The sequence below is a fragment of the Acipenser ruthenus genome, chromosome 1 (assembly GCF_902713425.1).
Source record: "Acipenser ruthenus chromosome 1, fAciRut3.2 maternal haplotype, whole genome shotgun sequence".
In the NCBI taxonomy this organism is placed as follows: domain Eukaryota; kingdom Metazoa; phylum Chordata; class Actinopteri; order Acipenseriformes; family Acipenseridae; genus Acipenser; species Acipenser ruthenus.
Window position 1 is genome coordinate 81,488,057 of NC_081189.1, and position 25,541 is coordinate 81,513,597.

Consider the following 25,541-nt stretch of genomic DNA (forward strand, 5'->3'; position numbering starts at 1 on the left):
AGTCACCATTCAGTAAACTTTTTTTCATAAAATAGTCAACAAATGCTCCACCCAGTCATTCAGCATAGTGGTAAACTAATCACATTTAGGTTACCACTGCCGTTTCTGTACAAATCAATATACAGTATAACCACAGACTCTTAGAACGGATGTGATTTATTTGGACATTCCCTTGCAATCTCAAAGTGATATGTTACACCTAGGGAGCATATTAGCTCTTCCCTGTGAAAATAAAATATTGGATGTTTTTCAAGGTTATTTAAAAAAACTCCATTCTACTTTAATGTTATAGGCAACCCCATGACTTTTATAACATTATCCTTATGTTCTTCCTCCTGTGCTTGAAGAGACTTATGCTTGAAGAGGCTTGAACAGTACAATAAGTAGGAAGAAAGTAATACAATTCATAGAGCTCTACAGACTGCTATTTCCCCAACAGTGAGTCATGTCCAAAAACCTTGGAAAATCTGAAATAAAAAAATGCTATACTAAAGTACCCCATTTAATTATCAAAACACATTACATGCAAAATGCACAACTGAAGCAGCGGTAGGAAAATAAATTATGCATAAGTGCTGAACCAAATGTTATTCCTTTATTATTCTGTTTACATGCACCTTAGAGTGATTAGAAGCTGCATTAAATACATTACAGCGATTCCCAACTTGTGCAACATGTTTTAAATAGCCATTCAGCTTTTAAATATACTTGAATTCAATGATCTTGGTCATTGGTTTAAGTTTCTGAGAATTCTTCTCTATGACTTAGTGACAGGGCAGAGACCCCGCACACTGAGGAATGTGTGTTTTGTGGCTGCCTTTGCACAGCCACATGTTAATTAAAGGGTTAAATTAAGGCTGGGGCCATGCCTAATATTTCACTGTCGATATATTGTTCTCCAAAAAAGCCGATGCATCGATTCTTCACCGTTATGAAAGGGTAAAACAAACAAAAAAACAGTAATACATGTGGAGCTGTGGATTACTGTGTAACATTGCAAGTAACGCTTTAAAAACTAGTATGCATATTAAATTGATTACATCAGTTTATGCATATACAGTAGTAATTAAATATGTTAAATTATTGGTTTTTTGGGTTTTTTTTTTTTACCTTATTCGTGTTGATTTGTACCAGTTGGGGGTCAAAGCAAAACAAAAATAAAGTTGTTTAAATCCATAACCAGTCAGAGTAACAACCAATCAAGAGAAAAACTACGCAGGACATTTTAATAAAATGCAAAACAGTAACAGCAGTGCGTTCCTGAAACGCAGATGCAAGACAACATTTCCCTTTTTCATCCCTATCCAATAATTTTGTTTATATTACGAAGTAGTTTTATGCAATGCAAGGTGTAAAAATGGTTCCACTGCTCCCTGCATTTAAAAACAAAAAATCTGCCGAGGTCCCATGTAGTGTACCAGCAGAACAGGGTTTTAGCTGTCAGAACAGAGGGCAGACCAGCCCACATCGTTTACGTGAGGATCATCTAAAACATGACAATTTCAATGGAAGCTCCTGAGAATTATTAATACTTTGATTTGGAAAGAGCACAAGTAATTTTTTGACATGGGTGCTAAAAGGAAAATTAAAGAACTTTTAAACAGCAAAACTGTAAATAGTTATGATGTTGACAGCTACCCGCAGAGACATTGGTACATCTCCAGGGCTAAAGTGGGAGGAGCCACTGCCATCTCCAGAGCCAAAGGGGGAGGAGCCGCTCCCATCTCCAGAGCCCAAAGGGGAGGAGCCGCTACCATCCCCAAAATCAGAAGGGGAGGAGTCGCTTCTGTCTCTAGAGTCAAAGGGGGAATAGTTGCCAACCCCTTATACAGAGAAGGGAGAGGTGAAGAGCACCTCCACCGCAACCCTGACCACCACCCCTGTGCAATAGTCCAGCGCCAGTGAATTGCATCCCTCGACCCGGGCTCCCAGACACCTGACTTATGTCTGTACTTCTGGTCGCTGGACCTAGTTCCGGGATTGCTGCACAGCCACATGTTAAATAAAGGGTTAAATTGTGGGTGGCCATGTGTTTTTTTTTGTTTTTTTTTATTGTGAAATATGTATACTACTTGTATTTATTTATTTTGCTTTCTGTGAAGCCCTTTCCTCAATATTCTATAGAACTTCAGAGGGGTATGCTATACTATTGCATGTAAAAATCACATTATTATTATTATTATTATTATTATTATTATTATTATTATTATTATTATTATTATTATTATTATTATTAAATCTCAGGCTTTTGTTCTATTCTATTCTGTTGTGTATGACAGCATTTTTATTTATTTTTTTATTTTTACTGAAAACTATTACAATAAGGATACATACTAAACACAAGCATACCAAATAAAAAAAAAAAAGATGAAATTGCGATCTGGATTCAGGAACTGTTCACACCTATGACACATCATTGAAATGATTTCAGTTGCTAAAGTGCAATCAATTCAAACATAAAAAGACAAATAGCTATTATACAGTTTTCCTTTTTAGGTGGGCAGTTCAAATACAAAATGACAGACACAGTATTGCAGATATTGGTTCAGTTATATTTTGTATAATATATAGACTGCTAATATCCTACATGCAAAACAAGCAGGCTAAAACAAAAACAGTCTGAAGGAGTGTACAGTGTACAAAGGTTTCAATTCAAAGTGGCTTGCAAGGTGCACAGACAAAAGAGAGAGCTCCTCATTGGCTATTTGCAAATGATATGCAAATATGATCTAGAGTCAACAAGTGTAGACACAGAAACAAATATGTTGGAAGATGAGACGTTGTTTTTGTAATGTTTTTCTATTTTGCATGTTGCTGAGGTGTTGTTTTGCAATTGTATATGTTGCTGTACTTTCTCTGTATATTTCTTTAATTCAATGTAAAGGCAAGCTTGTGGAATTACTGATAATTAAGGCTACTGACGCACTACCTGTTACACTGCATTTAGGACCCTGACAGCTGATTTAGTTGAACACACTGCATAGAGCTGCACCATGTCTTTAAAATGTCTTCATAGAATAATATACCAGCTGCATCAAAGACTGAATATATTTATGCCAAAGATTGCTCTGTCCACTACAAGAAAGGGATATTTCACATGTCTGTTGTCATTTTTACATTTACCGTATTTACTCGAATTTAAGTCGCACTTTTGTGGCCAAAATAAAAGGTCAATTTTGGGGGGAGCGACTTGGATTCAAGGTTTTTAGTTAGGGTATCAATTTACATTTGCGCATGTCAATTATTCTGGTGCGCTTGAACAAGACCAACTGTACACAGTACTGCCCACTACAGATATTACTCTCGGTACAGTACCGGTATATTAAAATGGCTGCACAGCAAACTTCATGAACAATTGTTAATGCTGCTTTTAAAAGAAGTGTCATTTTGTTTGCTGAAGAAAAGAGAAACTGCGGCATCTGAGATGTGTCAGAAGATGGAGACGCAATCGAAAGGCTATGCAATACTATAATATTACCAGTATAGTACTTGTTGAAATGATCAACGCGGGTCCAGCTTCAAAATGAACAATCATTTATTTATATATATTTTTATATAGAAACAAGAACACTAAGGTATGTACTGCTTAATGTCGGATTCTCCATCGCTCTCTGATTTTCTAACTTACTCACTGTTGTTATGGTCTGTGCCTGGTTTAACTACAGGAACCCCACTAGTGTAAACTCCAAAGTCGTAACTCAAACCTAAAATGAACTACACATTTCTGTCTTGTACAATTTTGCTAGCCAGTCACGTTGGCCAAATTAAACAAATGAGGACAATAAAGCAGACTGAAGTAAAGTTCAAGGTAATTTACCCTTTCCCAGTTACCATAAACTGCAATGACTGTCGTTCAATACTGAAAGTACTGTACTGTACCCTGTACATGTTTTCTTTTCCCATTTGCATTTGTAATATAGTAGGTGACGTACTCTGATGCTTTAATGTACTGTAATACAGTATTCCCAGCTGGTACCTAGAAATTAAAAAGTGTTTTAACTGTTAATTATTGTGGTTTTTTTCATTTAATGTTAAATGTGACTTGCATTCAGGGTCTTTTTTTTTTTTTTTTTGGTGTCCATATTTGGGGGTGCAACTTGAATTCAGGGGTGACAAATTCAAGTAAATACGGTATTTATGTTTTAATTTTGTTTGATAATTCACTGATGGTGAAAATAGAATGTCTTTAAAAATTGTACATATATTTATATATATATACAGTATATATATATATATTTTTTTTTTTAATGTGACTGCTATTTTTTCAGTTTTAATAAATATTATATTAAATTGTGAAATATCTTGAAATACCTATTATTAGACTGTGTGTGAAATGCCATTTTTTACCATGAAAAAATACAGCCCTACTGATAAGCACACATCCTTTTTTGGGGAATGATATATGGAGGTTGTTGGAGTCTTGTAATCTCTTGCAGTAATATATCTTATAGACAGGGTGTGTGTGTCACATGCATGAATTAGGAGTATGTCTATTAGAAGGGCCAAGAAAAGGTACAGGAGGACACCAAGCTGTAATGGAGAAAAGTTACAAAAGAAAGAATTGCTGAAGAATGGTGTAATCACAGGTCAGGTATAAAAAGGCTTGCATAGAGTTTCTTTGTTTGACCACGGGTAGAAATGAAGACTGCACACTGTGTTGTCTCTGAATTTGGTAACTATGTGCATTAATGCATTTTCATATTGCATGCTGATAGTTAAGTTTAATAAAGCATTAGTATTAAACTGATTAATTGTTGTATTTCAGCAAATAATTCTGGGTTAAATCAACAAAATTGGACTCACAACAGTGAGCCAGTCAACAAATATGAGCTGCACATTAACTGTAAAAAAAACATATAATTCCAGTTGAGATCATTATTTATTTGCAGCGTCCTACAAAGGAAAACAGTTTTTAATTATTAAACACTGAATGACGCATATACATCATTTAGTGGGCCTTGCTTTAAATGAACCTTTAATGTTCAGTTGTGAAGCAACTGCTGTAGTTACAATAGTTACAATAAACAAATACATAATAAATAAATAAATAAATAAATAAATAAACCACAGAAATAGGTTATTTGTGAACAAAATAATAAAAAGGTGTTACCACTATAAAGTGGAAGAATAAATGGGCTCCACTTGAGTCAAGTGAAAAAAAAAGGTTTTTCTAAAGCCTTGGTTATTTTTCATTAATACAGATCATATTGTATTTAGTTGGTACTGACTAAGTACTGCTGAGGATAGGACGCAAAAAACATCTAGACACAGACTAAGAAACACTGTGAAATGAGGATAGAGGGGGTGGCATCGGGCAGGAGTACACGATAAGATGGTTAGGAAAGCAAGCTTTAGAAATACATTGGTAATCCCAAATAACGATGGTGAATAGAGAATCAGAGTGGTGCATAACTAATTACGCTGGTATACTGTAACTGCATACATTAAAGCTGTTTTCTAGAAGCATATTACCAATTATGGGGTGTGTTGCATCCATTAGTTTTTTTTTTTTGGGGGGGGGGGGGAGGGGTTACCATTGTTTGTCTTCGATAAAAAGCCTTGTGTTTGCATCTATTGGAAGGCTTAGCATCCAGTGTTGTATTTATGATTGCATACCTACAACTACCTGGCCTTCAAATTTGAAGGGGATTCTCACTGAATTCTCTAGGACAGTTTAACTGTTAATTAGGGATTATGAACAACAGCCATCAGTCGAATATTTAAAATGGGTTGCTACTCTGATAGGAAGGCAAACTCAAAGCAGATCACAATTCTTGGATAGGGTTACTCATGGGCTGTATCTAAAGAGAAAGCTTAATCATGGGAGCTCCACTACACCACTGTCATTAAATAGCTGACAGATACCCATCCCCCAGCTGCAAGCTATCTGCCACGCCCCCTTCATGAATCGACACTCAAGTCATTTCTAAACACCTCTTAATCATTAGCTAGCCCACATTTACATATTGTATATAACAAAGCTTCTGTACAGTGTTTCTTTCAATGCAGTAGAGTACTTCAATACAGCTATGGATTTAATTTCAATATAAATTGATCATGCTTGGTAATGCAATGAAGGTTTCTAAAAATCCTAGTATGATATAAGGTATAAAGAATATAAGATGTTCTGTAAAATATTAGCTGGCATAGCACCTCAAGAGGACAAAGTGGCTAGAAGTGGTTCCGAAACAGTTCGTGTAACGTAATGTCACACCGGTATATCTTGAGGATACACTATACAATTTGTTATCAATACAGGGCTGCACAGTGAATTATTATCATTAATATTGATTTCTTAGCAGACACCCTTGTCCAGGGCAACTTACAGTTGTTACAAAATATTGCAATGCAAAATATCACATTACAGATAAGAGCAGTTATAAAATACAATAAAGTCAGTAGTAAATAAGAGCAAAATCAAATAAGACAATATAAATATAGTAAATAATTACATTTGTCAATAGGTGACCAACACTGTGGTAGTGCATGCTAGCTAGGGGTGTGCAATAATACCGTTATACCAGTATATTGCAATATTCATCAGGCAATACAATAACTGGGATTTGAACAAAAATACAGGTATTTTTGTTTAAATTGATTCAGGGAAGAGTCTACTGGAAAATGTCGGCTATTATCTCATGAGATACTTACTTCCCGTGAGAACTTGTAATGCGAGCAGTGCTAACACAAAAGAAAATATGGCAGATGCACACAGAGATTTTGAGTTGATTAAATTCTGCAAAGCAAAGTCACATTTGTCGAACCATTTCCTAATAAAAATAAAATCTAAAAAGTATGGATGTGTAGTATCAAACATTGCAGTATGTTGTTTATGCAAGGCTGAAGTAAAATACACAGGCGGTACCACCAACCTTACATACAGTGGTGTAGTCCTACATCTTAAAGTACCGGAACGTCGATTAAAATATTGATTTTTCTAAAAACAATTATACAAATTATACATGTGTCTTGCATGCGTCTTTCAGGCTTGTTTTGAAAGCATCTAGCAGGTAAATGTTGTTTTTGGTGGTTTGGTTATTTTTAATCATGCATTTTTTTTTCTATTCCTTTTGATTATGAGGTCATCTCCAGCACAAAACTGCAATCACCACAATGCCTTGTATGGTATATCACATCCTCCCCTCCCCCGCGCATGGGAGTAAAGAAAGTTGTGAAAATCAAAGGAGGGCATGTTAGCACTTCAACTGCATTTCACCCTAAAGGGGTTCAAATGCAGATAAGGGCTTAGGTTTTCACAAATCCATTCAGATCGAAAACCACGGTCAGAATGAAACAAATGCCATCTGTTCCTCCCTTGTGACAGCATGTTGTTTTTATGACTCAACATGTGCCAAAGTCAAGTGTTACTGAAAACCACACAGAGGCTTAGGTAGTAATAGGACATTTTTTTAAAAACATCTTAAGGGGAGGTGGCAGCTAAATACATAAAACTAGGCCAGGTAGAGCCTGTTTCTGAATTGCACCAGCTCCCATCTGCCTTTTACAATAGCGGCTCTCATCTCCCTCAAAAGTGAGAAACTGATACATCCCAATAAAGCTACCCACCAGCTGGACCATTTTATCACAGACACACTTTTCAGAACCAGATCACCAAGTGGACATTTCACACAAAGACCTGATACCAATACCAATTAGGCCTACTTGGGGATTTATTTTATTATTATTATTTAAAGGTTTCACACAGGATAACAGTAATCAAGAGATGGCCAAAAAACACCAAGCTCTGTCAATGCAAGTAGTATAATCAAATGAACTGCAAAACAGCCAGACCTGGACAACATCATGTCATGGAGATGTCTCTGTTGCAGGCCACATGGCCTCCATTTATAATTTATAAGTCAGCAGTGTGACCTTTAATAGATTCTGGCTTCTCGAAATTAAAAAAGAATAGGCCTATAACCAGAGCTACAGTGTCAGGAACCAGTATTTGTCGCACACCTAGATTTAATACATTAACCCTTTGCGGTCCTATGTCGGACCTGGTCCGACATTGCAATTATTCCTATCCGGTCCAATGTCGGACCCTGTCCGACCATCAAAAAGATGCAAAAAACGGGTTTCTAGTCATTTTTTCTCCGGAAAAAGCCGAGAAAACCATTCAATGGCCGAGTGGGAGCGACAGGAGCCGGAAAAAAAGGGCGTATCTCATGAATAGTCATACTTGCCCCTGGGATCAGATAATGGTGGCCATAAGGAAACAAGCTGGCTGCTACTGCATCAGTGCTCAGAGGATATCACGGACATTTGCAGAGCTTTTTTCAGTTGTTTTAGTAATAAACTAATAACTTGGATTGCATTATTGAGGCATTTAAAACGAGTGATCAGGAGATGATTGATCGGTATGTACGCCTATTATTATTATTTATTTATTAGCATATGTGAAAGCTATAGCGAACGAAAGGGTGTGGCAGGGCTGGAGATGCCTAGTGAGTGCTTAGTTGATATGCAGGACCTTTTAAACCCATTTGACTGTGGAAAAAAAAAAATTTAAACAGCGTGTCTAAAATTAACTGCGCGTGTGAAAATAAATTGGACCTGACGCGCCTGACACGCACTTAATAAATGGACTGCAGAGTTAAGGGGCTGATGTACGTACACGTAAGTATACATGTAAGTATATTTGCGGCAGCAAAACACCCATATTGCGGCCAAAAAACACGTAAAGTGGGACTACGCAGCATATGTAAGAACGGTTTTCAGCTGGTGTTTTGCACCTGCTATCAAATTAGCACTTTGCCATCAATAATCAATTTAAATAATATTGAAATGTATTCAAATGAAAAAAAAGAGCATGGAATTGGGCGGGGATGTGGAATACTAAGCGGGCGCAAACATTATAATGAGATGTAAGGATTTTGCCTTGCACTTGGGCATCTGCTGACCCTCCAAGGTGCAAACCACTGTAGAAGCGAGCAATTAAGAGCTGTATAAAAGCACACACCTTCAGAGACCTGGCATTGGTCTCAGGATGGCTGCTGTGGTACACTTCCTGCTGTGATACACTTCCTGATGTCAAGATGCTTGGCTCTTGTTCAGGACAGGCAGGGAAACCTTTGGAGAAGGGCAAGACGGAAAAGACCCTGCATATTCAAATCCAGGGTCACTTTGTGTAGGAGTAGTGGTTAGGGCTCTGGACTCTTGAATGGAGGGTCATGGGTTCAATCCCAGGTAGGGGACACTGCTGCTGTACCCTTGAGCAAGGTACTTTACCTAGATTGCTCCAGTAAAAACCCAACTGTATAAATGTGTAATTGTATGTAAAAATATAATGTGATATCTTGTAACAATTGTAAGTCGCCCTGGATAAGGGCGTCTGCTAAGAAATAAATAATAATAATAATAATAATAATGCCGGAAGATGCGATGGTAAGGCGTTATTGTCTCACTCTGCAGGTCATCTAGACCTAATAGCTGAATTTCACCTTTTCATCACCTGGTTGACTGTCCTCCAGGTAACACTGACAGCATGGGTTTTCTCCACTATATGGCCTCTTTGGTAGCATAACTGATGATGGCTGAGGCTTTTCCAAATAACTAAATTCCATGCTGAGTCACCTCAGCCTTAAGGACTTTCAGGTACTCCTCAGAAAACTTTGCTGCCCTTCGTCTGGCATATTTTTTTGGTTGGTTTAATTTTCGTGCTCCACAAATCTCATACTGTGTCTACTGCTCTCTGTACTCTCCTCACCTCAGGGCTGGAAGTGTGGCCGCTAACATGCACTTGGCTGTAGGGTTACATGAACAGCCAGGACAACGCTGATTCAAGGCGATGAGTCTGCAAGCTGTTCAGAAAGGATACTATACATATCATTGGCATTTCTAAGAGCCCTGAAGTTAATTTGCTAATAACTTCATTTGGCACTGTATTATGTACAATGAGAAATCTGGGTGTTGCCATGCCTTAATTAAATTGTTCATGCCATGGTGCTTTGTCAGAGGAGCCAAAAGTTTGGAAGTGAATGTGTTTGACTATTTCTAGGTTTGCAAAAAAAAAATCTTGGAATGTGCATGCAACTGCAAGTATAAACAAGCATTCAGAATCCAACAGAAATATTTTAGTACCAGCTTGTGTTTATAGGATACTGAAAGTGAGCTTGTCTAAACAGAGCAAATGTGATTTTTTCCCCCCTTAATTTAATTTGAAATGAACAAAAAATATTAACTTGGGGAGATCAACAAAAATCTAAATCTAACCTCTTATTCAAAATGGGAGAATACCCCAATTGTTTTTCTAGTATCGACTGGACATAAACTTGAATCCCAACTCTGTTCATACAATGTTTTTGATAATCCCCCAAAGTAGTTTGTTTTAATGGAATTCTACTATAATTAGTTTAAAGCAGACAATTAAACTTGGTTTGGTACACTAAACAAACCATACAAATAATAAAACATTATTATTATTGTCCTATATAAATACTTGCATTATGAATAATTTAAATACTACATGATAATGTTCTACTATGTAATACAACCAGAGAAAAAGCCATCAGAACTGATAGATTAAAGTTTGAGAGTCTGCCATTTTGCCAAGTTCAAATGCATTCTGAAATTTTAAGGAGGAAAACAATCATAGACAACTCCAATATCAACTGTTGTCAACCCACACTTTATAAGATTTTAAAATATTTGTTTTAAGATTTTGAAGCTTCCTATAACCTGCCCCTGTGGTCTATCTAGTTTAACTTGATCTTTGGCTCAACATGAGACCAGCAGCTTGGCAGGGCAACATCAGCACCACTTCCTTCTGTGAAGCTTCCACCACAACAGAATGGCTAAAGACTTTCGAGGACACAACTATATTTATATATCATAAATGTGGCTGGTTGAGTTCGAGCTGAAGACCACGTAATGTTACTAGATGATGACAGACCTTATCTATGGTGTCTTAGTTTATGTGATTTATTAAGGATAAAATAATTCTGTACAATGTTTTATTAATGTACCAAATCTGATAATGAAACACTAACCTAGTGCTAGGATTAACAGGCTGATGCTATTGGAAGTCACAAATTAAAGGTTTTAAGAAGTAGAGGAAGTCCATTCTCATGTGCAACACAGGATGGAAAACATCTGTGTACTAGTGCTGCCCTACAGAGGAACTGCAACTACAAATGTAAAAGACAATATGCATGAAACTTATCATCTTCTTTACCGTGCCATGACAGAGTTTAACATGACAGTATTTAAATCGGGTGATGCATAAATGGCATTTACCGTCAAAAAACATCACTCATCGTGACGTTAGAATAACATGCCCTTAGAGGCCAATTTTCTCATTAACATATTATTCAGCCGTTAATTGACCCTTACCAGCATCATAATTAAAACGTGCCTCAGACCAGACGGAGAATGAGATGTGTCTCAACGGTATCATTTCCTAGCATAATATTTATTATTATTATTATTATTATTATTATTTATTTCTTAGCAGACACCCTTATCCAGGGCGACTTACAATCGTAAGCAAATACATTTCAAGTGTTACAATACAAGTAATACAATAAGAGCAAGAAATACAATAACTTTTGTTCAAGTGTGACAAACCACAATTCAATAATACAGCAGATAATAGTGATAGTTACATCAGGATATGATTAAATATAAAATACTACAGGTTAAACACTTGGCAGATTACAGTATTCTGAAGTACAGGATTAAATGCAGTAAAATAGGGGGCAGATAAGAGCAAAATAAAGCACATTTAAATGAAGGGTGATAGTGTCCCAGGATACAAACAGAGGAGTTCTACAGGTGCTGTTTGAAGAGGTGAGTCTTAAGGAGGCGCTGGAATGTGGTCAGGGACTGGGCAGTCCTGACATCTGTAGGAAGGTCATTCCACCACTGCGGAGCAAGGGTGGAGAAGGAGCGGGCTCTGGAGGCAGGGGAGCGTAGCGGAGGTAGAGCCAGTCTTCAATATTTGTCTTTAGGAACGTGTAGTAATAGTAATACAAAAAAGTCTATGTTTGATTATCCAATAATTAGGTAATTTAAGTATTTTTTTATTTGTAGCTCATACATTAAATTGCATTGTTAACTTGTCTGAACAGGATAGGCTACTTATTGGTTGGAAAACATAAAAACAGATTTGTAGCCTATTCATTGCTCTGAGAAAATGTCAGACTTCGTTGTGCTTGTGTGGACTGTACATCAAGAGGAGGGAGATACCTTGGAACATGATCCAGAAGAGTGAAGACCCAGCAGTTTTGTTTACAATCTGACGTTCATCTCGGCAGCGCTTCAGGCAGTATATGATCTCCCCTTTTACAGTATCAACCGCACAATAACCCGATCAGCTATCTCCTGCCATATTTTTTCAGCCACAGAACCTTATCCGAACATCTGATCTGCGTTGACAAGTACATCTTCTTTTAATACTGCGAGTTACTGGGGAATTTTCTTAACCTTTCACTTGAGTCCAGCACCTTTTAGTAAAGGAGTCCCTTGCTCTACAGACACCATTATGCCATACATTGTGATATACCTGATAAGTCTCTGATCATAACCAATTTATTGTGACATTAGGAATTGCACTATCCAAAGAGACCCATTGAAAAAAAATAAAAAAAATAAAGACTGTTATAGTGACTGGATTAAAATAAACCCAACAGATACAAGTAGCCTACTAAAATGCTAAAATTAAGAACGATTAATAAAAGAGGGATATAAACAGACTCTACAGAGTTTAAACTAACTGCGACTGATTGGTTGGAAAAGGGCAAGAAGACTCCAGTGGTTCGAAACGCTAGATGTGGACTGCAATATTCTGAATTTGAAGTCTTTAATTGCTTTTTGCAACGTAAAGAAAGTTTGACTCATGGCAACAAAAAACAAAAGTAACAAATAGGCAATGTGTTACTCAGTATTGAACAGTATGTGTAATGCACCAGCATGATTTATTTTGTGTTACCGGTAGCCTTAGGCCAAAATAAAAAGATTAAAAAAAAGTGTGCTAGGTATTCATTTGATTTTACTACTGTGTTGTACAGCTATGGCCAGCTTGTGTTTTTTTTTGTTTTTTTTTAAACCAATATGAACATAATTATGAGATTTTATTTATCATATAACCAAAGAAACTACAAAATTATATTGCGAAAGTCTACCGGAAGCCATAATAGTAGTACAGTATTTCATGTTAGATTTCGAAATGTCACATTTTTTAATTTTTGTCAGGTTTTTCGTTAAGTATATGAGAAACTACAGAGCGGTAGGTGATTCAATATGTTAACGTAACATTATTCAGCAGGTTTCATTCGCCTTTATGAAGCAAAATGTGTTAACGCTAATGATGTGGTGCAAAACTTTTGGCCCTAACTGTATATGCCTAATGTAATATGCAGATTTATATTTTTACATCATGTAATGTGTACAGAGAATACAATAGTGTTATTTAAGCGCAATGGTTTATATATTTAAAATAAACCAAGCACTATAAATATGTGTGTGTTTGCAATTTATTTTTTACTTTTCTTAACCTGACGTCTTGATATTTTGGACAACCTGCCTCCAACACCTTTAAGGTTACCGACGTTCATGGCACAGCATGAGTCATGTATTTATTGTATTCAACCCCCTTTGGACCATATACCCTCAAGGATGGTTTCAAGTGTTTTGTTTTTGTTACACGTTTTTGAGTAGACTAACCATAACAATTTCTAAAACATAGAAACTTGGTTCAATTAGATACAATAAAGTGTACTGTGTGTTTTTTTTTTTTTTGTAATGAAAAATAGTGTAAAATCAAAGTGGGATATCTATTTTATTATGTCAGTGACAGTTAGTGTCTTACTATAATGCAGTAATAAAAGATACTACAGTAGGTGTTTACTCAGTTGTGAAACAGCATACACTGTGCACAGCTTTATGTGCTGAAGGTTGTCAGTGTTGTCCACTTAGAAAACGTCATATGTGGAAGGTATAGTCTTACAAAAGAGAGAAAATAACCTTTACAATATATTTGTTTATAAACTTCCACAGCTATTTCATGTCTCTTAATTAGGAACGAACATTTATTATTTTCTTCAGAAATTTTTCGTTCACTCTTTTATGGTATAGGAGCATTATGTAGTCACTGATTTTCCATTGCTTCCTCGTTTAAGGTTAATCGTTAAAAGCCTATTTGAGCATGTATTGATCTATAGTACCATGGCATTCACAGTACACAGATTAGCCCCACCCATGAGGCCCTATACTGTACACCAGGAACTGCAGTGTCTTTTTTCTCAAACACTTTTTTTTTTTTTTTCTAACAGGCTTGGCTTATTTGGCTTTCTTGGCAGCACTCTATGTATATATTTACTTCAGACTAGTCACAGTTCACATAAATCCTGGGTTCTGCTGCAAGTCTTGACTGTTATTACACCACGATATCTTAGAGAGACTTCCTATACCACAAATATTTTAAACCAAATATATTAATTAACAAACTTAGCATATAGTTCATATAATACAGTATAGCAAAATGTAAGTGGGCCATAAATGCATACGTATGTAAGTATGTGTGCCTCTACTTTCGCTATATGTTCCATTATTATTATTATTATTATTATTATTATTTATTTCTTAGCAGACGCCCTTATCCAGGGCGACTTACAATTGTTACAAGATATCACATTATACATTATTTCACATTATACAGATATCACATTATTTTTACATACAATTACCCATTTATACAGTTGGGTTTTTACTGGAGCAATCTAGGTAAAGTACCTTGCTCAAGGGTACAACAGCAGTGTCCTCCACTGGGGATTGAACCCACAACCCTCCGGTCAAGAGTCCAGAGCCCTAACCACTACTCCACACTGCTCCACACAATTGGAGCGTACGACATTTCCCCACTTGTCTCTAAATGTGCCTTTTAGATGTAGGCCTAACTCAAAACCATGAGGCAGATGGATTTAAAAACAAGATGCAGGGGGTTAGATTGTATTGTTATCTGCCAATGTGTCCAACAGAGTAATTGTGTATACGAATATACAGTGTCATATAATGTATGCCTCCCCCCCAAAAAAACTGACATTTCTGTGTTTTAATGCTCAATATGTAAATCTTCTCCTTTGAATGCCATTAAAAACAAAGCTGACTTATAATTATCTATTTCAGCCCCCTCCATAGATACACTGTATCCATGGCAACCCCGCGAATCACATAAAGAATAGTTACATACTCCATTTGAACATCAACACCGGTTCAAAAGAGGTAACACACAGTTATATACATCAAATGAATATCTTTCAGAAAAGCTGCATTACATTTTTCACAATATATGGCAAACACACAAATCAATGTCAATCACTCGCAAAGGAATAGAATGAATAAATAAATTCACTTGTTCTGGCACGTTATATTCCCAGGTTTTATTAGGTATATCCCAATGTAATGTTCTATGCTTTAGCTGCTCTTAAGTTTATCTTATGTTGTTGTTTTAGTTCTACATATGGAATGGAAAAGCCTTATTAGCAAGCTCAGTATTAGACGTGGTCATGAATGAACAGTGATATAAGTGAAGTCATACTGGACACATATTGGACGGCTGAATAAAGGTCATATCCCACAGGTTTCAGCACTGCAGCCTGGGGTTTAACCTCAGCCACTTGTCCACTGACATTGCGGTTACTGGGTTTCAATGAGGTTGTGATTATAGGACATTTTGAAATGTACAGCAGTAGAATAAAAGAACAATTCAATAAGCATATCTAACACCGGAAAGACGTATAAGCTAGTCTGCCACTGACACACCTACACAAAACCACAATTTACATTCAGTTTTAGAGGGGAAACTAAAAGTCCACAGGGCTAAAAAATGTAATAAAAACACATTTCGCTTTTCCATCTCTTTTCATCTGCTAAAGCACATTTGCGACCAGGGAAAGGCTTTTCAGCAAATTATGCAATGACTGACAGAAGGAAGTTAACTTTCTTGCTAATTTTGGTTCACCATTGACTTGTAAAAGAGAATGGTTTATTCAGTGCCACACTGAACCATAGCAGACACATAGCAGCATTATCCCCTATTCTGCTGAAGCAAAACTAGCAATGCATTTCCAATAAGAAACATTGACAACTGGAGACTCCGGGGAGTTTCAAATTGATGCATAGCCTCACACTCTCCAAATGACATCAACCTCCACAAAGCATTATATGACTAGGACTAGGTGGAACTAGGTTTTTCTTTAATGTTGCTGGGGCTAGAACTTATCCCTCAATAAAGAAACACAGTTTCTTTATTAACAACTGCATCATTTAATTGGACTATGAAAGCAAACATGTGTTTTGATAAGCCCAACACATTCGTAACACAATACTTTTGCATTTTGGTTATCACAGGGGTGTGCCATGCTAAGTCTCTCATTTTCAATAAGCAGTGACGTTGAGGAAAGAAAAAAAATGTGTTTGTGTGTGTGTGTGTGTGTATATATATATATATATATATATATATATATATATATATATATATATATATATATATATATTACATTTTTTAATTAATTTTTTTACGGAATCCACACATATTTATATACTTTGAGTAACATCCTCCAGCATAATTTGTGTGCAGGATTAATCAGAAAACTCTACCTTCCCCTCACCCCACCCCCATCACCAGATTTATTCATCCTCGATATAAATCCAGTTAAAGCCAGACACACTTGGTCACTGGATTGATCCATGAGTATTTAATCTACTGTTCATTATGAGCAGAGCCTTGTCCAATAATTCAAAAAAGGCTATATTTTATTATGTAACTGAGCAGAGTGTAAATGCCAGCCAATCTTGCTCTCATTTTATAAGGAACAGATGAAAATTGGTCACAGTTTAGTCTTTAATAGCTGTTTTCCCAACAAACAAAAAAAAAACATCTTCTCGTTTTCCTGATGAAAAACAATCTTGAATACAGACATTAAGTGGGGCTAGTAAGCAGTGCATTGGGTTAATTTACACTACCTACAGTCTTTCAGGTTACAGAGGTATGTTGTTTTAACCTAGTTTTGTGATAAAAAGTATCCTGCAATTAAGTAAAAAAAAAAAATCAATTATAACAGTGCTGACACTGCATATCGGACGACATCAGTTAACTTCATCACAGTTTATTTGTTCCTATTTGATACATTTGGTAAAAGCTGCTATAAGGCGAGTGGTGGCGTAATTAAAATGTAATCCTTGTGTTAATCCTCGCTGGACAGTAGTCCTGATTATTCTTTATCACAAAACCACCACACAACATGGCACAATAGCTAATATATGCTCAAGAGAGACCCTAGACTGGGTGCTCTGTGTGGTATGCTCAGGTCAGGAACTCTGTGTGGAAGCTCTCATACCCTGGCTATAGACAGCTCTTAGTCTTTCACCTTACAAACCTTTAGAAAGATTCAGGTTTTGTTGGAAGCACAGCGTAGGTATTTTTAAATTAGGAGAATGTGATATGAAAAGAAAACCCCAGTAGGAACAGAACCATCATTCTACAACACAAAATACAAACTCAAGCAAGTATGTGAACAGATAGTTTTTCGATTAAAGCTAGGGTTACGTCAAAGGGAGCATTAAAAATCCTGGACTTGCACACTGAGAATCTGATTCTGAAGGGTCTAACTGCTATCCATTAACTTTGCAATAAAGTGTGATATGAAACCAACAAATCCTTATCTCTAACACGCTATGTGAATCCCCTAAGGAGGCCTGACGTTAACTTCCCTATAATCATGCAAAGCAGCCTGAACCCCTCATATGTGCTATTTCTAATACCAGAAATAAGGAACTCGAAGGGGGCTGCAAAAGCTGTGTTAGCATATCTGAACTGCATCTGCAGCTGTCAAGACAAACAGAAGGATTCTGAAACTTTACCAGGAATTTGTGTTCCTGTTTCTCATACTTTAGTCCCCCTTGGCAGCACACACAATTAGATTTTCCATTCTGTTCAGGGTACTGCAAGAACCCATGTGTCTTCCCAGTTTTGTTTCGATTCCAGAATTGACTCAGTGTGCAAGGTGCAATAGGGAATGCACATGATCATTTTTTTCTGACGCACGTTAAATTCAGATGTGTTATCAGATCCAGTGTGCAATGGCCATTAGTCTCAATTTGTAGAGTGCACACAGACAGGAAGTACTATTTTCTTGCTCTGTGCAAAATGAAATGCAAATATTAAAACAAACTGCAGCAGAGATCAGGTAACCAAAACACAGCTAAGATGATAACCAACCTCTTTATTTATATATTTACAGTCCTTGGTTTTAAAAAAGCTATGCTGCCGCATAGATGTTTAACTTTTTCCCCCACACACTTTCAAATCACAAGTTTTAAGATGCCAGATGTGAGATCATGCTGTCATATTCAAATACATTTGTTAGTGTGCACAAACTAGTCCATGATCCACAAACATAACCCCTTCGCTCACAATAATTGATATAATATTTAAATATACATAACACAATCATTTTTTCACTGATTCACATTACGATTATGAGGACTAGCAGTGGCCACAAGTAGCTTTATTCATTGAGCATAGCATCTGGATATGTTAACTTACAGGATCACTTAACCTTACGGATACCACAAGAGTACCTTGGCGGTGCAGTTATGTGACAATGATGCCTGCTGGGTGTCTGAAGTAAAATACAGGTTTGCCACTGCATTGTAACCTTAAGCTAAATATATAAATAATAACAATATATTTTATGAAAAAACTAAATTATTCAGGTTTTTGTTTTCCAGTTGCCAATAAACAGTTAAATATCAATAGCCTTCTACAGGTAGCGGAAAAAGCTATCATTTATAATTATTTAAATGTTCAAACGGCCAAAAAGAAACTAAACAATACATCTAAGAAATGTTAACACATGCACAAAACAAAGGCCAGCAAACCATGTAAACCTGCATACCCATCAGCATTTACTTCAATATGGTATAATTCCACTGTACATGTCACGACCAAAGGGGGATATTTAAATTTAACTTTAAATATTGGCTGTGTTTTTCTCTGTTGAACTTTAGTTTGCAGAGGTTGTTTTATTACATCTTCATTTGTATAATATTTAACTGTTTAGCATCCTCTTACGTGTGCTCTCTATCAGTGGTTTCACTTTTATTTGCAGTGCTTGCTAACTATTCCAGTTCAGAAAGGAGCCATCCGTGAAAGATTTAAAATGAACAATTATATCTTGCATTTGACAAATGACCATGCCCATAATGAAAAATACTTTGGCCCATGGCTTTGTCCAATGGAGCTCGATAGCCTCCACTCATGCTGGCCGAACAACCTAATTAAATAATAAAATAAATGAAAATATATCTTGCCAGAGGGCAGGACAAGTGGCTGTGACCACTTTCCTCCAAAGGACATGCCCACCTCAACCTTTTTTATTTTATTTTCAAGGTGTGGTATCCAAAACATAATCAACAAGTACAGAGAAACATCATCTGTAACTGACAAACGAGGACTGGAAGACCCAAAAAGCTGTCTAACAAGGATGTGCAATACTTGAAGACAATATCCTTAAGGAATAGAGAGAAGACAAGTGTTGAATTGATAACAGAACTGGCAGAAAGCACAGGCGTCATTGTCCATCCATAAACAGTCCAAAGCACCTTTGACCACTGTTCCATAGTCCAATTTTTGTGTTCTTGTGCATATTTTAGCCTTTTAGTCTTGTTCCCCTTTCTTAACAGAGGTATTCTTACTGCAACACATCCTTGAAGTTCTGATTTCAGGAGTGACTGTCATACTGTTGATTTGATGGACAACAACACCTGTGCCTTCTGTCCCATTTCCCCCATAATGCAATTTGACTCGCAAACGTTGGGTGAACATTCCAGATATACAGTACGAAGCATGGCGGACAGCAAAAAACGAAAATCTTTCTCTGTTAAAATGAAAGTCGATGCAGTGGACAGAGTAAGAAAAGGTGAAACTCAGCACTTTCAAAATATATAAATGTTGCAGAATCTACACTGTGTGGATGGCTAAAAGACGAAGAAAAAGTAAGAGGTTTTCTTGAAAAGATTGACTCCAAGAAGGCTGCGCTAGGAAAAAAAATGTTCCGCGCTAAAGACAATGAATTAGACTCTGCTTTATTTACTTGGTTTCTGCAGGAACGTCAACAGGGAGGCGGGGACATGAAAGCATATAGGGGGGTGCCCACATCAACAGACAAACTGCTGTGTGAATGTGCCGCTGTGAGTGTGCAACTGTTTGTTGTTTTTGGTGTGGCCCAGGCTAACAGGGTCTCTTAATCATGGACCCCGACAATCGCATTAGAACGGGGTAGCACTGTATATGTGTGTGTGTGTGTGTGTGTGTGTGTGTGTGTGTGTATGTGTGTGTGTGTGTGCGTGTGTGTGTGTGTCTGCGTACACGTGTACATGTCTACGTTACCATGTATCATTACAATACTTATTATGCTAAATCAAGCTTCCCTATATTGTATAATTCTTGCTTAATTTTTGGTTTACTGAACTTGCATTAAGCATTTAATACTACGGTAACATTATGCATCAAACTTATCATACTGCTATTCGCAATTCAGTTACTGTGGTGCAATATTTCACTGCTAATGACTATGATTTGAAGAACAAGGTTGCTGTTTTTCTGTCAGAAATCTGCAAACCCTAAGCACGGCTGACGAAACACAGAGCAGAGCGGAGCATGTACGGACACCGTGAAGCCGAGAGAGGCATGGCAGAGCCCACCAAACAAACGCATAGAAATTAAAACAAACCAGGGCAAACCTCTCCTATAAACATTTCTCACAATCAAAGCACAGGAAATGTAACAATGTAACGCAAGCCTGGCGACGCATAGGGAAGCAACGAGCAGGGTCTGCAGCGCTGCGTGACCAATGCAAACGCAAAAACCAGGCCGGAATTGTGCAAGCTTGATCATTTTTGAAGGACGATCTTTGGCGAGATGAAAGCCCAGTAGAAATCCACCTGCTAGGTCCCAGAGCTGAAGACAGAGGGCTGCCAATGATGGGGATGTGAGAATTAACATTGGGAGGAGTCAAATCCATAATGCCAGGTAAGAAACACCAAACAAAGGAACAACAAGGCGGCATCGACAAAGAGGGCTATTTAATATGGAATACCATCTGGATCAAAAACGCATTATTTAGTACACATTTCATGTATTTAGTACACATTCTAATTTGACATTAGCATATGTTGTAACTCAAAATTATTACGTGTACTAATTTGGCCAATCAGATCACTGAAAAAGAAATAAGAACCAATGAATTTATAGAAAATAGTATGTATAATAAATTATCTAATTAACTGTAAAATGACCAGCCCCTACGTAGGTACTACTGTAAGATGACCAGCCCCTACATAGGTACTACTGTAAAATGACCAGCCCCTACGTAGGTACTACTGTAAAATGGCCAGCCCCTACGTAGGTACTATAGTAAAATGACCAGCCCCTACGTAGGTACTACTGTAAAATGACCAGCCCCTACGTAGGTACTACAGTAAAATGACCAGCCCCTACGTAGGTACTACTGTAAAATGACCAGCCCCTACGTAGGTACTACAGTAAAATGACCAGCCCCTACATAGGTACTACTGTAAAATGACCAGCCCCTACATAGGTACTACTGTAAAATGACCAGCCCCTACATAGGTACTATTGTAAAATGACCAGCCCCTACATAGGTACTACTGTAAAATGACCAGCCCCTACATAGGTACTACTGTAAAATGACCAGCCCCTACATAGGTACTACTGTAAAATGACCAGCCCCTACATACGTACTACTGTAAAATGACCAGCCCCTACATAGTCACTACTGTAAAATGACCAGCCCCTACGTAGGTACTACTGTAAAATGACCAGCCCCTACATAGGTACTACTGTAAAATGACCAGCCCCTACGTAGGTACTACTGTAAAATGGCCAGCCCCTACGTAGGTACTACTGTAAAATGACCAGCCCCTACGTAGGTACTACAGTAAAATGACCAGCCCCTACGTAGGTACTACTGTAAAATGACCAGCCCCTACGTAGGTACTACAGTAAAATGACCAGCCCCTACATAGGTACTACTGTAAAATGACCAGCCCCTACATAGGTACTACTGTAAAATGACCAGCCCCTACATACGTACTACTGTAAAATGACCAGCCCCTACATACGTACTACTGTAAAATGACCAGCCCCTACATAGTCACTACTGTAAAATGACCAGCCCCTACGTAGGTACTACTGTAAAATGACCAGCCCCTACATAGGTACTACTGTAAAATGACCAGCCCCTACGTAGGTACTACTGTAAAATGACCAGCCCCTACGTAGATACTATTGTAAAATGACCAGCCCCTACGTAGAAAATGTGTAGTTAATTTACATTTATTTAGAACATGTACTATTTTATGTATTCTGATTGGTCCAAATCAATACGTGTACTAAGTATTTGAAAAGCGTACTAAATAACGCATGTTTGACCTTACATAATTTAAAGGGACAGCTTGATTACATATGATTAGTGGGTGGATTCTCCTTTCAGAAACACAACATAGTTTCCAACAAAAATGTTCCTTTTCAAGCACTTATTAAATCTGAATTTCTGAAGTGAAGTTGTTTGAAAAAACAATCAGGAGAGAAGAGTATAATTATGTTTTCTGTGTTTTTGTTTCCATTTGTGTGTCTATTGTACATCCCATTAACTGGCTTTCACAAAATATTAACAAGAGAGAACCAGCAAGTTATTAAAGAATACATGCTGTGCTAAAACATAGGTCTCATTGTATTTTAGATCTAATCTCAACATTTCCCTTTACAAACACCTGAAAATTCAAACCACTGTGAAGAAGAATGTCAGTGAGTTTCAGACTCCCCTGGGCAAGAGGTGTTGCGACACGTTCCCACATTTGTGCAGCTGAAAGCCCTTTCAGAGATATACGTGGAACTGTTTTGACCAAAAATGCCCCTGGCCCCCTTCCTCATCTTTCTAATTAAGCAGGACACTCTGTAAAATCTTACATTCTTGAGCTTTAAAAAATGTAGAGGGAATTGTGTTTTATAAATGTCACCCATCCACTATTTCTACAAAATGCAATCAGTGCTTGGCATTTTTTTATATGACCCAAATGACTAATAGCTCTAGTTAGATTTGCTTTTATCACATGGGATTCAAAAATGAAACCTTAAATAGAGGTTCTCAGTATGACATTTTCACTATTTAATCTAAGAGACAATAATTATACAGTATGTGTTCAATGTCATTATCACTTCTTGTACAATTTTCAGAAATAGCAGACATGGTGACCTTGCTGTTAATGTCATTTGAAGCCCTAGTGTAGTTTGTCAGTAGTGTGTCTCTACATGTTTCACAGACAGGTATCATGCTACCTACCCCTAGCAGAGAGCTTTTTGGTGTTGATGATTTTGGCAGCAAACTCCTGTCCTGTGGAGATCTTCAGGCATCTTTTCACCACTGAGAAAGCTCCTCTGGAAAAGTGGAAAACAGAAATACTCTGAAATGTGACTGTGAAATATCCATACTTAACAGGTAAATTCAATAGAAAGTGGAATTATATATCAGGAATACAGCCTTGAAACCAAATACAAAAAAAAAAGATAAAAAAAGAACATTTTGGAAGTTTAAATATGAAGAATACATTAAATTACTGAAATTACATTAAATTACTGAAACTGTCATTTACTGTACTGGCAAGACCACAAGTTTCCCGGAAAGTCGTTGGGTTTATTTACAATGTGTCTTGCAATGCACATATACCGAATGTTGAAACAGTTGCCACTCAAGGGTTAGACAACAGTTTTAAGAATAAGGCTGCAAAAAGATATGCAAGAAAAGTAGGAATGACCTTAATTGAAGCCTTCCCTGTAAACCCTTTCATGAGCAGTGCAGCTATATTGATGAATTTATGTTTTTGTTGCTTACTATTTATGACCCTTTTAAGCCCAACCATTTGATTCCTTCAGGAAAACACATCTGGCTCATGTCTACTCTACTGTAAATTATAACTAAGAGGATGCAGGTCAGAGTCTATCCTGTTTAGAGTCTATCCTGTTTATAGACGTATTCATTGGAAATCTGTGGCTGGAGATCAGGGCTAGTAAAAGACCTGTCTGTACTAGTCTAATCTGTATAGTACTAATACTATATAGATACCATAAAAAGAAACATACACTAAAATATAAAGAGATTGATGCACATTTTTTGACGCACATAAACGTGTGTTTCTTTTTAATATGGCTGATAGCTGTAATTTCTTACATAGCTACACGTCACCTTCTTTCATTTTGGACCTTTACTAGTTTTTTCCTGAACAAAAATTGTGGAAATATCATATTTAACTTTTTGTTGTTGTGGTAAAGTTATAATTAAGTTCAACAGCAGAATCGTGGGTTCAACCACATTCTCTGACTGCCTGTAGCCTAGTACTGTATTTTACTTTTAATGAACCATGCAGACTCCTCGGAAGTTTGATAATTGTCATCTTTTAGCTGCTAATGATTTAAAATAATATAATACTTAATGATTGGAAATTTTAAAAGTAACGACGTTTACTAAACATGCTACATAAAGAACTTCAAATCAAGCTGTACGTAATGCAATAAAGTATAGCCTACATTTTCAGTACTGTGTTGATACTAATAGTAAATATCTCTCGAACGTTGTATACTAAATATTTAATATGTACATACAACAGATGTTGTTGTATTGCACTCGGTACACAACGAGAAAACAAAGATATGCTTACTTCCCGAGCTCCTCAAAAAGCTGATATTCGTCAGTAAACCTGGTGCAGGTTGTTGTTGCCATGATGAAGTAGTCTGAGTGAACGGAGAAGAAAAGGATGCCTGACAATAATGTTCTCTTCTTTCACTCTTACTTTCTTCGACTTCTTCAACCGATTCTGTTTTCAAAACAGATTAAACTACACACCCAGCAGCAGCAGCAACGGTGTCGGTCTAGATCCGCGCCTGTGTCGTTTAAATGCACTGTATCTCAGCAGTGATACACACACTGAAATAAATAGTTCTCTACTGACACAGAGCCTCTCCGTGAAATAATATTTATATTGAGCTCTTCCTGATCTGAGATACTATACCACACCCCCCTCTAGCTGCAAGTAGGGGGTTATTTTTCTCTTGAGCGCCTGCTGCTACAAGCGTTCTAGATTTCCAACTCATTCGCCTGGGTTTATTTTAGAAGACCTGGCTGTAATTCACCGCACTATGCAGGTTTTTATGGAACTGGCACTTAAAATACGTCATCTTTGGAACTGCATGACTCTGTGCTTCACAGCAGTCACAGCAGCGTGTATTGAGATGTGACAACATTTAGTTCTCTCAGTAGTCAAATCTATCTATCTATCTATCTATCTATCTATCTATCTATCTATCTATCTATCTATCTATCTATATATATATATATATATATATATATATATATATATATATATATATATATATATATATATATATATATAGCATTTCTACCAGCAGTTTGCACGACTACGAGTCTTGATAGGATTTAATTAGTACAAAACACTATATTCAT

At 36.9% G+C, this 25,541-nt stretch overlaps 1 protein-coding gene across 23 annotated transcripts in view; it reads right to left on the reverse strand.

Annotated features, from left to right (window-relative positions):
- The window catches only part of LOC117421196 (calcium/calmodulin-dependent protein kinase type II subunit delta), a 144,728-nt gene extending 119,633 nt beyond the window's left edge, over positions 1-25,095 (reverse strand). For 6 of the 23 annotated variants that reach the window (XM_059030954.1, XM_059030858.1, XM_059030898.1 and 3 more), the window contains exons 1-2: positions 24,739-25,090; positions 23,367-23,461 (exon numbers count right to left, since the gene is read on the reverse strand). In XM_059030954.1, the coding sequence (XP_058886937.1) occupies positions 23,367-23,461; positions 24,739-24,800 (157 nt within the window). In that variant the 5' untranslated portion in view covers positions 24,801-25,090. Of the gene's footprint in view, positions 1-23,366; positions 23,462-24,738 lie in introns of all 23 variants that reach the window. The other 17 variants (XM_059030867.1, XM_059030911.1, XM_059030846.1 and 14 more) reach the window with 8 other exon arrangements.
- Between the last annotated feature and the right edge of the window lie 446 nt (positions 25,096-25,541).